The 12,904-nt window shown below is 38.8% G+C and overlaps 1 protein-coding gene across 1 annotated transcript in view; it reads left to right on the top strand.

Annotated features, from left to right (window-relative positions):
• Nucleotides 1–4,949: 4,949 nt before the first annotated feature.
• gfra1b (gdnf family receptor alpha 1b) overlaps nt 4,950–12,904 on the top strand; it is a 33,797-nt gene continuing 25,842 nt past the window's right edge. The window contains exons 1-3 of the mRNA XM_057827031.1: nt 4,950–5,397; nt 5,470–5,781; nt 10,033–10,116. Of these exons, the coding sequence (XP_057683014.1) occupies nt 5,358–5,397; nt 5,470–5,781; nt 10,033–10,116 (436 nt within the window). The 5' untranslated portion in view covers nt 4,950–5,357. The remainder of the gene's footprint in view (nt 5,398–5,469; nt 5,782–10,032; nt 10,117–12,904) is intronic.

Raw genomic sequence — 12,904 nt, forward strand, 5'->3', positions numbered from 1 at the left:
AGCAGCACATTTGTAGGTTTTTTTTGTGTGCCACCCTACTCAAATTTGAATAGTGCCGGTGAAAGCAATACAGACCTCTTCAAGATACAGTGAGGCAAATAAGTATTTAGTCAACCACTAATTGTGCAAGTTCTCCCACTCAAAGATATTAGACAGGCCTGTAATTGTCAACATGGGTAAATCTCAACCATGAGACAATGTGGAAAAAAAAAAAACAGACAATTAAATTGTTTGATTTTTAAAGAATTTATTTGCAAATCATGGTGGAAAATAAGTATTTAGTCAATACCAGAAGTTCATCTCAATACTTTTTATGTACCCTTTGTTGACAATAATGTTGAGGTGGTTGCAGCTCAACGTTGCATTCGTAGGAAGAATTGACGGAGAATAAGTTGTCTTTTAGCCAAAACTCGGCGTATTTAATTTCCATTGACATGCGGATACATCCTCTCTCATTGCTGTCTTCACAGGCAATCCCACAAATCAAAGTCAAACAAGAAGTACAGTGGTACCTCTACATACGATCGCTTCGACACACGAACTTTTCGACATCCGACGTAAAATTTGACTCGCCATTTGTTTCTACATCCGACGACATGCTCGAAATACGACGACAATGGCAGCACCGCAGACGAATGCACGGCGGATTTTCTTGTGTGACAAATCAACACTGGTTTCAGAAAAGGTTGGTACAGGTGGTGAAACAAGGAAAAAGTTGACGCTTACCTTCTAAATGAAGATGGAAATGACAGAAAAATATGAGCGTAGGGTGGGCATCCGTGAAATGGCTCAACAATACATCTCCACGGTCCTCCTCCAACCATCGTTCGCCAGTCTTTATAAGTTAAGCTGACAATTCTTATTGTGGTAACATCTCCAGAGAAATCGCCAACTTCGCCACGTTTTTATCATTTATTTCACAACTTATTCAAAACAAAAACACCTTCTGTCTGCCGCAATTGACGGTGTTCTCAAGAAAACATTCAAAGTGAAAGTGAAACTCAAGCTCACCGGTCTGTCTCTGGCACGTCAGCCCCGCGGTGCGTTCAGGGTCAGCAAAAAACGTCCGCCACATTAGAACGCGATTCGTTACATTAATACAGGAATTATTATTATTATTATTACAAATTGCAAATTGCTTTCGACATTGTGGGAACCTCATCCATAACAAGGTTCCCTTCAAGGATGATCGCAATGGCATGTGGCATGTCCTCCGGTATGACTTGCAGAACCCCAACAGGAACTTGGACAAAGTCATCGGAAGAGTCTGAATCCTGCATTTAAAATAAAAACACAAATAAATTCAATTAAGATGGAAAAACATCACACACACATTATAGTGTGTTCACTTTGATGATTGAAGTGCCTGCACATAATCATAGAGAGCAAACCAAAACTCTGTAATACTGTCTGAGAGAGCTCTTTAGATTACGAGCAGGTGGAAATGGCTGCATTTCATCACTAAACCTGCACAAAAAGGTTACAAAAAAATCATATGTGGGACATCAAGTTTGTAACTCCCAACTGATTCAGAATACGTCACTTTTTGTGACATCCCCACCTAAATTGGAAAAAGTATTTTTTTTCCCTTTGCATTTGGCACCTTATTTTTGAAGTAAAACAACATTTAACTCGCTCATTTCACTCTTTTATCATTTGACACCTTATTTTTTTAAGTAAAACACATCATTTTACTCACCCATATAACTTTTTTCGCATTTGGTGCACTTGTCAAGATACTGTGTCAGACGATATCCCAATTTTAACTTGAACAACTTTTTGGACGTGTACTGATTCAGAAAAAAGGCGCCTTTAAATGTAACATAACTGGCGTTACACACGTTTACATCCCAGCACTAGCATGACTTCACGGAGCCCCCCAAACACGCACGCGTGCACACACCCGCACCACCGCGTCCACACACACGTCTCACCCGACATTACAGCTTGTTACACTGAGCTAGTTAACTCAGAAGCATCACGGAAACAGCTAACAGACAGGACCGGCCGGAGGAGACATGTTAGCACAACACGTAGCTCACGGCTACACCGACTGGTCTAGTATGAACCCGCAGGCATACACACACAGGCGAACATGCCAACATGAAGTCTGAGTGGACTGTCTTCCAACACTTCTTATTTTAAACATTAAATGATATTGACAAGGTTAGAAACAAAAGCTTTACCTACCAAAACAGAGTGAGGGCAACATTCAGTTGGCGCAATGGTTCTGTTCTGACCGCTTTCTCGAATTTTCCTCCAGTGGTAGATTCGCGCCACCTGGAAATGGACATGCGCACTACAGGTGCGCAGCTCTCATACCACAAACCGTGCTACTCACTTAGTAGATTCAAGTTCATACAACTTAATAAAACAAGTAAGCTGGTAAAAAGTGCAGACAACTCAATATGAGAAAGTAAACTTTAAAAACTAGTATGAATTAAGTGAGATGAACTATTTAATCTTGAGTCAGGACAATTTTTCCATTTACAGTGTAGCGATCAAATGCAAACGAGCGTGAATGGCGAGCTAACAGCTGGCGAGGAGGACCGCGGCAGAATGCTGTCAAATGTGAACGTTGACAGCTCAAGTCCCGCAGTAAATCGTGGGAAATGTAGTCTCGGGACAACACTGAAATGCTTCGCTTGTGTGAAAAAACTACATTTCCTCACGCCATTAGACCCCAGTTCCTGCCGATAGCCCCAGGAAGTAGTAGTAGCTGGTAGTACGAGGCGAGGCGGAGATGAGCGAAAAGCAAAACTTCGCGGTCGAATGTGGCGGCAGTCCGCTATTATTTTGTTTTCTTATTGTTGCCACAATAAAGTGGAGAAAGCCATCAACGACTCATCTCCTTCTTTCCCCCCAACGTTTTTATATTATTATTTTATATGCACGAGAGCTGTCGGATCTGCCAAAATGAACATGAAGTCTGATTATTATTTTTTTTAACAATGTCATCAGATAGACAAAACATAAAATTGTGTGCAAATGCCTGCATCTTCAAATCAGGAAAATAATAACAGCCTATATCTTACCAATGTTGTAATCTCGATAGGTCTTGTATCCATTCCATGTCAGGTAGTCTAGGCACATTGTTTGCATCCTGATTAGCGTCTGGCTAATACATGTTAGGTCCAACATAAAATTCCAAGCTCCTCTTCTTCCTCCAACTCTTCAAAAACTTGGATATCCTCCCTTGCGCTCGATCTATCGCTTATATCACTGTTTGAATCATTGTTTGAAGGGCTTTGTATGGCGGCCGTTTGTATGGAGCTGCCATCGCGGTTCCCGGTGCGACGTATCACTTCCGGGTTTGTCCCCTTTCAGGCTCGAACTTTCGGAAACGTGATTATTTTGTCAAATATACAACATATAAATTTTTTTTTCATGCTTTATTTGTTGGACAATGTTTAATTACTTGTGACCCTATTTGGCATGTGAAGAAATTACTTCACATTACTGCTTTAAGGTATCATACCGTCAGAATCTCATACCGGCACATGCCATTTGTGACTAGGAGGGCATTTTGCTAGTAAAATCTCTCAATGAAATCGGATTGGACGTCTACAGTGGCGCCACCAGGGGGTGGCCGTGGCCACCGCTATAAATTGGTTGGCCACCCCACTGGCCACCCCGCTTGGCAGTATATCCTTTAGATTGTTGTAGCATCAGTTATGGATTTCATCCCAAATGAATGCATTTATTTTGTTTTATTAAATGTAGGGCTGTCAAATTTATTGCGTTAACAGACGGTAATCAATTTTTTTAATCACGTGAAAATATTAACCGCAATTAATGCATTCGCGGTACGAATCATTCACACATTGCTGCAAACAGCATACAATGGCGCCGTTTTACTTATATACAGAGATTAGAGGAAGTGTCAAGTGCATAGAGTGAATACAAGCATTCTTTGGGGCCGTGCTTTTAATTGGCAAAAGCTTTGTCATCTCTCCCACAGCAACTATAAATATTGTGGGAAGCGACGTGGGGAAGAATGACAGGAGTTGATATTTTTCTTAACACCCTGTAGTGTACCCAACGCAGAGAAGATGTAGCATTTGCAGCCACCACACACAGTCATGGTTGCACCACTTCCCATCATGCATTTGGGCAGAACAGTTAAGTCGCTACAGTATCATTTGCTGAAAGCTCAACAAATACACTAGATGGCAATATTTAGTCACAATATACAAAAGAATTACAAGTCTTTCTATCCGTGGATCCCTTTCACAGAAAGAATGTTAATAATGTTAATGCCATCTTGTGGATTTATTGTTGTAATAAACAAATACAATACTTGTGTACAGTATGTTGAACGTATATATCCGTCTTGTCTTTCCATTCCAACAATAATTTACAGAAAAATATGGCATATTTTAGAGATGGTTTGAATTGCGATTAATCACGATTAATTAATTTTTTAAGCTGTGATTAACTCGATTAAAAATTTTAACCGTTTGACAGCCCTAGTTATATGTACACCTTATGCCTAATATGTACATAACACAATAAAACAGAATTGTTGTGGAACTCAAAATGTTGACTGGACAGTTATGGACTGTGCACATTAAATCATTAGTAACATCAAATATTACACAATACACCAAAGTATATCAGTAGCCGTGTCCTTAAGTCTTTCTGATAGTTTTCCCTTACCTTTTTACTGCAATAATATAATGAAAACCTGAAATTATGGCTGTTAGTTTTGGTGTGCCACCCCAAGATTTTAAGTTGCCCCATCTGGCCACCCCTATGAAAAATTTCTGGAGGCGCCACTGGACGTCTATCATCGTCAATGGCAGATTAATATAACGCCCGTTGGTTAGTGGCCCATTTAGCGTGGAGGTTGGATGTAGTTAATGAACTTGATGATGATGGTGTTCGTGGGCGCGCTTGTGACGTCACGCCCCTCGCCTCTCTCGCCTCATCTCTTCCGAACGAACGAAGCGTTTTGTTCTTTTCCAGCCTCATCAGCGTCCGCGAAAGTCCGGACGCGCGTGTCCCGCTTGGACTCGACTGGATTTAACTCTTTCCATTGCCGTTCGGACCATTTTCAAGGAATTCAATTCATTTGGAGCAATGAAAAAGAGCGATGACGGACTTCTAAAGTTTACGCGCCAGAGGAAGCGGAATTCGCTTTGAAAATGAGTCATTTTTAGAATAATTGTTATTTTCCTGACTTGATCAGCGTTTGTCAGCCCGTTTTGTGGTCGTGGTTTATCGTTGTGCGCGGGGAATGATTCGGCGTGGTGTACATCGACTGGAACGGATGCTTTGGTGCGGTCGGTGAGCCATCAGGACGCGGACGTATGATGTCGAATTCTGCCTCGTCGCCACTTTTGAAATAAACCACGATGATTTTGACAACTTTTGCCATCCTCTTGTCCTTTCCCGGTAAGTTGCTTTTCGTTTGTTGTTATTGTTGGAAAGCGCAGCGCGCGTCATGGTTGTTCCTGCGACTCGCAGACTTGGCGACCACCTCGAAGGGGGTGGACGGCGGGGGCGCGAGAAGCGGCGGCTTGGACTGCGTGAAGGCCAACGAGCAGTGCCTGAAAGAGGCCGCCTGCAGCACCAAGTACCGCACCATGAGGCAGTGCGTGGCGGGCAGGCACAGCAGCAGCCTGAGCGCCGTGACGGCTCCGGAGGCGCAGGGCGAGTGCCGCAGCGCCATGGACGCCATCAAGCACAACCCGCTCAACGGCTGCAGGTGCCGGAGAGGCATGAAGAAGGAGAAGAACTGCCTGCGCATCTTCTGGAGCATTTATCAGAGTTTGCAGGGTACCGCACTTAAATGTATTTTTTCAGGCGCAACGAGCCAAAGTTGATAGGCAGGTCATTTGGACGATCCCATACCTGTAAACCCGAGGCCGTTGGCAATCTTACAAATAGTGACGTATGCTCTTACAAATTGATGACTAATCTTACAACGTTTTATGTAGGCGTGCAATATGAAACAAAAATAAAACTCAATTTTTAAAATAAAATGAATTTATTGGTCATCTGGTACAATCAAAGAACAATCAATATCTTCAGCTACATCCTGATTACTAAAATTAACAGTGACTTTTGTTATAATTGTATGTAGAACTTTTGATGGCTGCACTTCATGGCACTTCAGATCGCAATTTAGTTTGAGTTGAAGGTATAGTTCGTTAGTGTGTCCAATTATAAATTAGAAAGGTCAATGGATAAAATTAACTTACCGATGCAATCTTTGAGTCAGGAAGCATTTCTTTTGCCAATTCTAAGAAGTGATCAGCCATAGTTGCGGGCAAATTGTGTTCGGCAACAAACTGGCAGAATAAAATCTCTGCTTTCGTCACTTTTTATTCTGCAGACTGCATCTTTATCACCAGCGTTGAGTGTCGTTAATCTTACTTTTTAAAAAAGTAATTGATTACAGTTACAAATTACTTCTACCAAAAAGTAATGTAGTTTGTAAGTCAGTTACTATCTGAATGTAAGCGTAATTAGTTACTTGGCAAAGTAACAAGGTGTTATCTTTCGTGGCTTTTTTTTTCCTTCATTTTTTCACAAAGAAAAAAAAAGTACCGTCTTCAGAAGAGGCTTCCTCCTGGGGTGACACCCATGCACACCAATTTGATGTCGAGTGCGGCGTATTGTCTGAGAACTAAAAGGCTGACCCCCCCACCTCTTCGATCTCTGCAGCAATGCTGACAGCACTCCTGTAACGAGTCACATGACAGTTTAGAGGGAAAATGACAAGCAGTACTCAATATGGACATTTAGGGATGTACATAGTTTCTAAGGGGTGTACTCACTTTTGTTGCCAGGGGTTTAGATATTAATGGCTATATTTTGAGGGGAAAATAAATTAACTATTATATAAAATGCACACAGACTACCTTTCATTGTGTCAAAGTGTCATTTTGTTCGTGTTGTCCCATGAAAAGATATATCGTATTGGCCCGAATATAAGACGACCCTGCTTATAAGACGACACCTTCTTTTTCAAGACTCAAGTTTGAAAAAAAGACTTTTTGAACACCAAATTAATTTTTATACAGAAAATAATTACAGTACATTTGAAACAAATGATTATAACAATATATTTGAGAGAAAACACATGTTATTTTGCCTCATTCAAATCTTAATATCTGAACCTTTCAATATGTAAACTAGGGTTGTTCCGATCATGTTTTTTTGCTCCCGATCCGATCCCGATCGTTTTAGTTAGAGTATCTGCCGATCCCAATATTTCCCGATCCGATTGCTTTTTTTTTGCTCCCGATTCAATTCCAATCATTCCTAAAAAAAATTCCCGATCATTTACATTTTGGCAATGCATTAAGAAAAAAATGAATAAAACTTGGACAAATATATACATTCAACATACAGTACATAAGTACTGTATTTGTTTATTATGACAATAACTCCTCAAGATGGCATTTACATTATTAACATTCTTTCTGTGAGAGGGATCCACTGATAGAGTTGTGACTTTGTAAATTGTGACTAAATATTGCCATCTAGTGTATTTCTTGAGCTTTCAGTAAATGATACTGTAGGCATGCCCAAATGCATGATGGGAAGTGGAACCATGACTGTGCGTAGTGCTACCAATTGATATATCTTCTCTGCGTTGGGAAATAACATAAGGTGTTAAGAAAAAGATTGCTACCTTGCTTCCCCACATTGCTTCTCATGATATTTCTAATCATAGGGAGAGGGATTGAAAGGCTTTAGCCAATTAAAAAAAGGCTCCAAAGGCTGCCAAAATAACCTCTACTCATTTTACGCTGCCCCTCTATAGAGGTAAAATGTCGCCAATACAGCGCATGCTTTAATTGCGTTAAATATTTTAACGTGATACATTTTTTAAAAAATTAATTACTGCCGTTATTGGGATAAATTTGATAACCCTACCTTAAGCCTAAATTAAAGACTCTGGATGAGTGTAACATATTATGTCTGTAACGTTAAATACAATTAGAAAACTAATTAAAAAAGATATATATATATATATATTTTAAAAAGGCATGGCCGATATTTTTTTTGCCGATTCAGATACTTTGAAAATGACGTGATCGGACCTGATCGATCCCGATCTATCGGGACATCTCTAATGTAAACTACAGTGCAATCACATTCGTAAATGAATGGCTTCTGGTTTTTGAAATGTAAATAAACCAACCTATTGTGATAAAACAACAAAATTGCCATAACTGCTTTAACCATCAAAGTGAAGTCTAACTGTAACTGTAGTCTTGAAACAAATTCGAATAAAGGAAAACATTGCAATAAAATAATACAAACTGGTTAAACTAAAAAGAGCTGAGATCTGTAATGACAGAACATCGCTTGCTGTAATGATATCTGGCGCCATCTAGCGTCGTGAATGGGGAGAGTAGCTGAGATCTGTCATGACAGAACATCGCTTCAATGATATCTGGCGCCATCTAGCGTCGTGAATGGGTATACTGTCTAGACCGCGAATATAAGACGAACCCCTCTTTTTGAGTCTTATTTTAATGCAAAAAATACTTGGTACTTAAATCTCTGCAGAAATGCGAGGGGTGTACTCACTTTTGTGATACACTGTTAAGTTTTAAGTACTCTGAATTGTAAGTCTTGGTAGGATTTTGAGTTTTTGCAGTGTTCAAAATAAATGTATGATACCTGCTGTATTGAAGCACATTAAGCACCAGTGCTACTTAGTGTCTTTTCCATCAATGACTACTGAGCTAAAATCGACAGTTAGCTTGATTATGTTTTTATTTTACACCCTCATCACTCTACAGCGCTGCGTTTTTACAGATTAAATAAAGCCTGTATGAAAGATACGTTAGCCACGCATCGACAGTAGTCATAATTAATAGAAACCTAGCCCTCCACAGGGCTAACGTTACGTTAGCAAGGTACAGTAACGTTAACCTTATTTATTAGCGATATTTTAACTTAATTATACTTTGTCCCGAGTATCGCTCCTCCGCTCTCGGAGTAAACGGGGCGCCTTCGTTAGAGCTGCAGCATTGAAGACATGCTGTAATGTTATGCGAGCGCTGTCTTACAGTACATACATGAAGCAGTGTTCGCCTTGTTGTCCAGCTTGAAATACTCCCACACTTTTGACAATGTCTGCTATTTCTTGATGTTTTTCTCTTCGCTTTCGTTGGCTTCTTCGTTGTTACCTCTATATTCATGCATGGTTGAAATCAAATATGTCCGCTGCCTCTGTCTTCTTCCTGTATGCACGTGACGTCAATGTGTTGTGCCGCATTAAAAAGTAGTCCGGACAAAACATCATGCTTAAAACCGGCAACATTAAACGATTACTCGAGGCGGAGAAAATTCCTCGATCAATTTTTTAAATCGAGTTTAGTGCCGCAACGATTAATCGATTAACTCGAGTATTGGATTAGAAAAAAAGATTTGAATTAAATTTTGCTGATTCGCGTATTTGTTTAAAGTTGCGTTGTAATGTTTTGTTTTGAAAGTGTTTGCATTTAGATTTATTGATTTGGGTGGATACACTGCCCTCTAGTCTGCCTCATTTCACATGGCTTAATCCAGCTGCTCCCTGATAAGACCAACAAAGGCTTGTTGTTTGAGCCAAAGTTTTTTTAAGCATTCGTAATTTAGTTTGTAGGTATATTTAGCTGTTTTTTGTGGGAATATGTGTGTGTTAAGAGCACTGTAAAAAAAAAAGTTAGCATTTTATAGCATTTAAACTCGCGGACTTTTGCTATGTAAGTTAGCCTATTGTTCTTTTGTTGTTCATAGATCCTCATTTACGGTATTTATTTTTTATACCGTTTGAGGTTCAGCTCAGGTATCTTAATTTTTTTATGTTCCTTATCCGATTACTCGATTATTCGAAGTAATTAGTTAACCGAATAATCGACTACTAAAATAATCGATAGCTGCAGCCCTAATCGAGTTGCTCGAATTATTCGAGTCGTCATTTCAGCTCTAAAAAACTGAATAATGCAAACACTGAACTTCATGAAAAGCATGCGATTATGAAGCTGCCCATATTACGTAATGATGACATAATCTCTCCCCCAGGTAATGATTTACTGGAATACTCTCCATACGAGCCTGTCAACAGCCGCCTTTCAGATGTCTTTCGTTTGGCTCCCATCATTGCAGGTAAGAACTCATTTTTTTTACTGTAAATTTGTATAATAGGAACCCCAAAATTTCCTTTTCTCAGCAGAATTTTCCTTGAAAATGTGTATTTAAAACCAATAATGACTGGTATCTTTACTGAGAATGTAATAAAAGTCTTCTAATCTTGCCCCCCCACACCCCGTATCTTGTATCACCATCCGACACCGCAACCCATCACGTTTATCCCTATCCGCAGCACTTATTGCTGTTGTGTACATATACCCTAATAGCGGATTGGAATGTGGTGTAGCGTACGGATGCTAAGCTTGTTTATCTACTAGCAGAAACACACCAACAACAGCGCTACTGACCATCTGTTGGCACCATTTGGGTGTGCGTCTGTTGCAGCTTTCAATCATTCAAAATCCGTAAAAACAAACAAACAAACAAACAACCCCAATATGTATATGGCGGAAAACACAGACAAGACTGGAAAAGCAGTTTCTGCTCTTCCAGTCTGCACTCCTCTTTAAAATAAACTGCTATATTTTAAGCCAAAACAACTGTTGTGTTTGATAGGACAATATGTCTATATGCTGCCATAGGTGATTCATGGCGCATTAAGCCCCCGAACTATTTTTAATTTGCCCGTTTTACCCTGGAAACCCCCGTTTGCAGATGTCGCGCAGCTGTTTTTGTTTAACCCCAGCCATGAAAACAAGGTAAGTATTTATATTATTCAAAATGTCTGTCATTTTTAGCTTAGAATCATTAATTGATGACTAATATTTTGTTTAAAAAATTTTTTTAAAAAGGCTTTAAAAAATTATTCACTCGCATATTTTAAACTTTTAAACAAATTACGTCACAATGAAAAAAATGGCGTCTGTAAAAAAGTCACAGAATTGTATTTGTTTGTTACTGTCGCATTTTCCCCGATATGTTAGATGATAACAATTCGATCCAAATGAAGAAAACTGGATAAAAAAAGACCTTTAAAATTGTAAATATTAGGGCTGTCAGAATTATCGCGTTAACGGGCGGTAATTATTTTTTTAAATTAATCACGTTAAAATATTTGACGCAATTAACGCACATGCCCCGCTCAAACAGATTAAAACGACATTACAGTGTAATGTCCGCTTGTTACTTGTTTTTTTTGTGTTTGGCGCCCTCTACTGGCGCTTGGGTGTGACTGATTTTATGGGTTAGTACCATGAGTGAGCATGGTGTAATTATTGACATCAACAATGGCGAGCTACTAGTTTATTTTTTAAATGAAAATTTTACAAATTTTAATAAAACGAAAACATTAAGAGGGGTTTTGATATAAAATTTCTAAAACTTGTACTAACATTTATCTTTTAAGAACTACAAGTCTTTCTATCCATGGATCTTGTTGATTTATTGTTATAATAAACAAATACAGTACTTATGTACCGTATGTTGAATGTATATACCCGTCTTGTGTCTTGGCTTTCCATTCCAACAATAATTTACAGAAAAATATGGCATATTCTATAGATGGTTTGAATTTCGATTAATTACGATTAATTAATTTTTAAGCTGTAATTAATTCGATTAAAAATTTTAATCGTTTGACAGCCCTAGTAAATATATAAAAAAGAAAAACCTGACCACTCCTTGATGTCTGCGATTTCTGCATCGCGACCCTTGTTATATTACCATGTTTCACCCATTAAATCCCCCCAAAATCCGGCTGTGGCCATTCACAGCTGTGTCTTGACACTCAGTGATACATGTGACATGGAGTTTTTGGATCGAAGCAAGTTCGTACATGATTAAATATCTCATTAAAGTCATGGCGTCTGTAATTCTGCTCTCGCATGCTCTCACCTCCAGATAGTGCAATGCTGTTTAAAAAAAATTAATGCCCCCCTGTTCAAAATGTTTCTTCTTCAGAAAATTGAGATTTTAAGCTTTCCAATGATGTATCACACGTGCATATCAGACAATTTTGAAACTTGGCCAAACTGGGGGTCTCAGAGCGGAACTTCAAGTCACCTGAGTGTTTTCCGCCCTATATTATTTGGTTTCTCAAGGATGTGAGAAGATTCTGTGCAAAATGATGAATGTGAAATGTGGGAAACATTTTAAAGATCTGCAATTCAATTATTTTTAGGGTGGAAAATGTGGCAAAATACATTGTCAACAAAATAAATAGACAAAAGAAAATGTTCAGTCTCAAAAATGTGACAGCTAATCAAACAAGACAGCCATTGGTTTAAAAGTTACGGGCCAGAAAAATAGGTCTGTCCACAGTATCAGGCTTTAATGCTGCTCCGTAACAGGGAATGTTCCCTCCTGTACTGAAAACCCTCTCAGAGCTCGCGTTCACGTAGCAACAGCGCCCCTCTTGGCCGGTGTTCGGGTGGTGTAATTACAGTTTGAAGCTATCGACTTCTATCGACTATTTTTATTTCTGTTGACAACAATTATACAACGATCATTATTATTGTTTTATAGCCACTGGTTAATTTAGGTAATCGATTAATTTATCAATAAATTCGAATAATCGCATAATCGGATTACGAATATGTAATGCGTTGCAGGATACATTTAAGGATATGTTAAACAAATAAACATGTGTTTATGCTTCCAATAATGTTAATTTTGGCTTTCTAAGATTATACTTTCAAAGAGCATGCCAGTAAATACGGAATAAATTCCTCAGTTTTGTTTCAAATCCAAATTCATTTCACAAGAGCAATAAATGCATTTAAAATGAATTAAAATACCCTAGCTTAGCCTCAAATGATATAAATAAATAAATAAATGAGGATCTAAGTACAACAACAATAAAAAT

This window comes from Corythoichthys intestinalis, chromosome 21 (genome assembly GCF_030265065.1).
Source record: "Corythoichthys intestinalis isolate RoL2023-P3 chromosome 21, ASM3026506v1, whole genome shotgun sequence".
In the NCBI taxonomy this organism is placed as follows: domain Eukaryota; kingdom Metazoa; phylum Chordata; class Actinopteri; order Syngnathiformes; family Syngnathidae; genus Corythoichthys; species Corythoichthys intestinalis.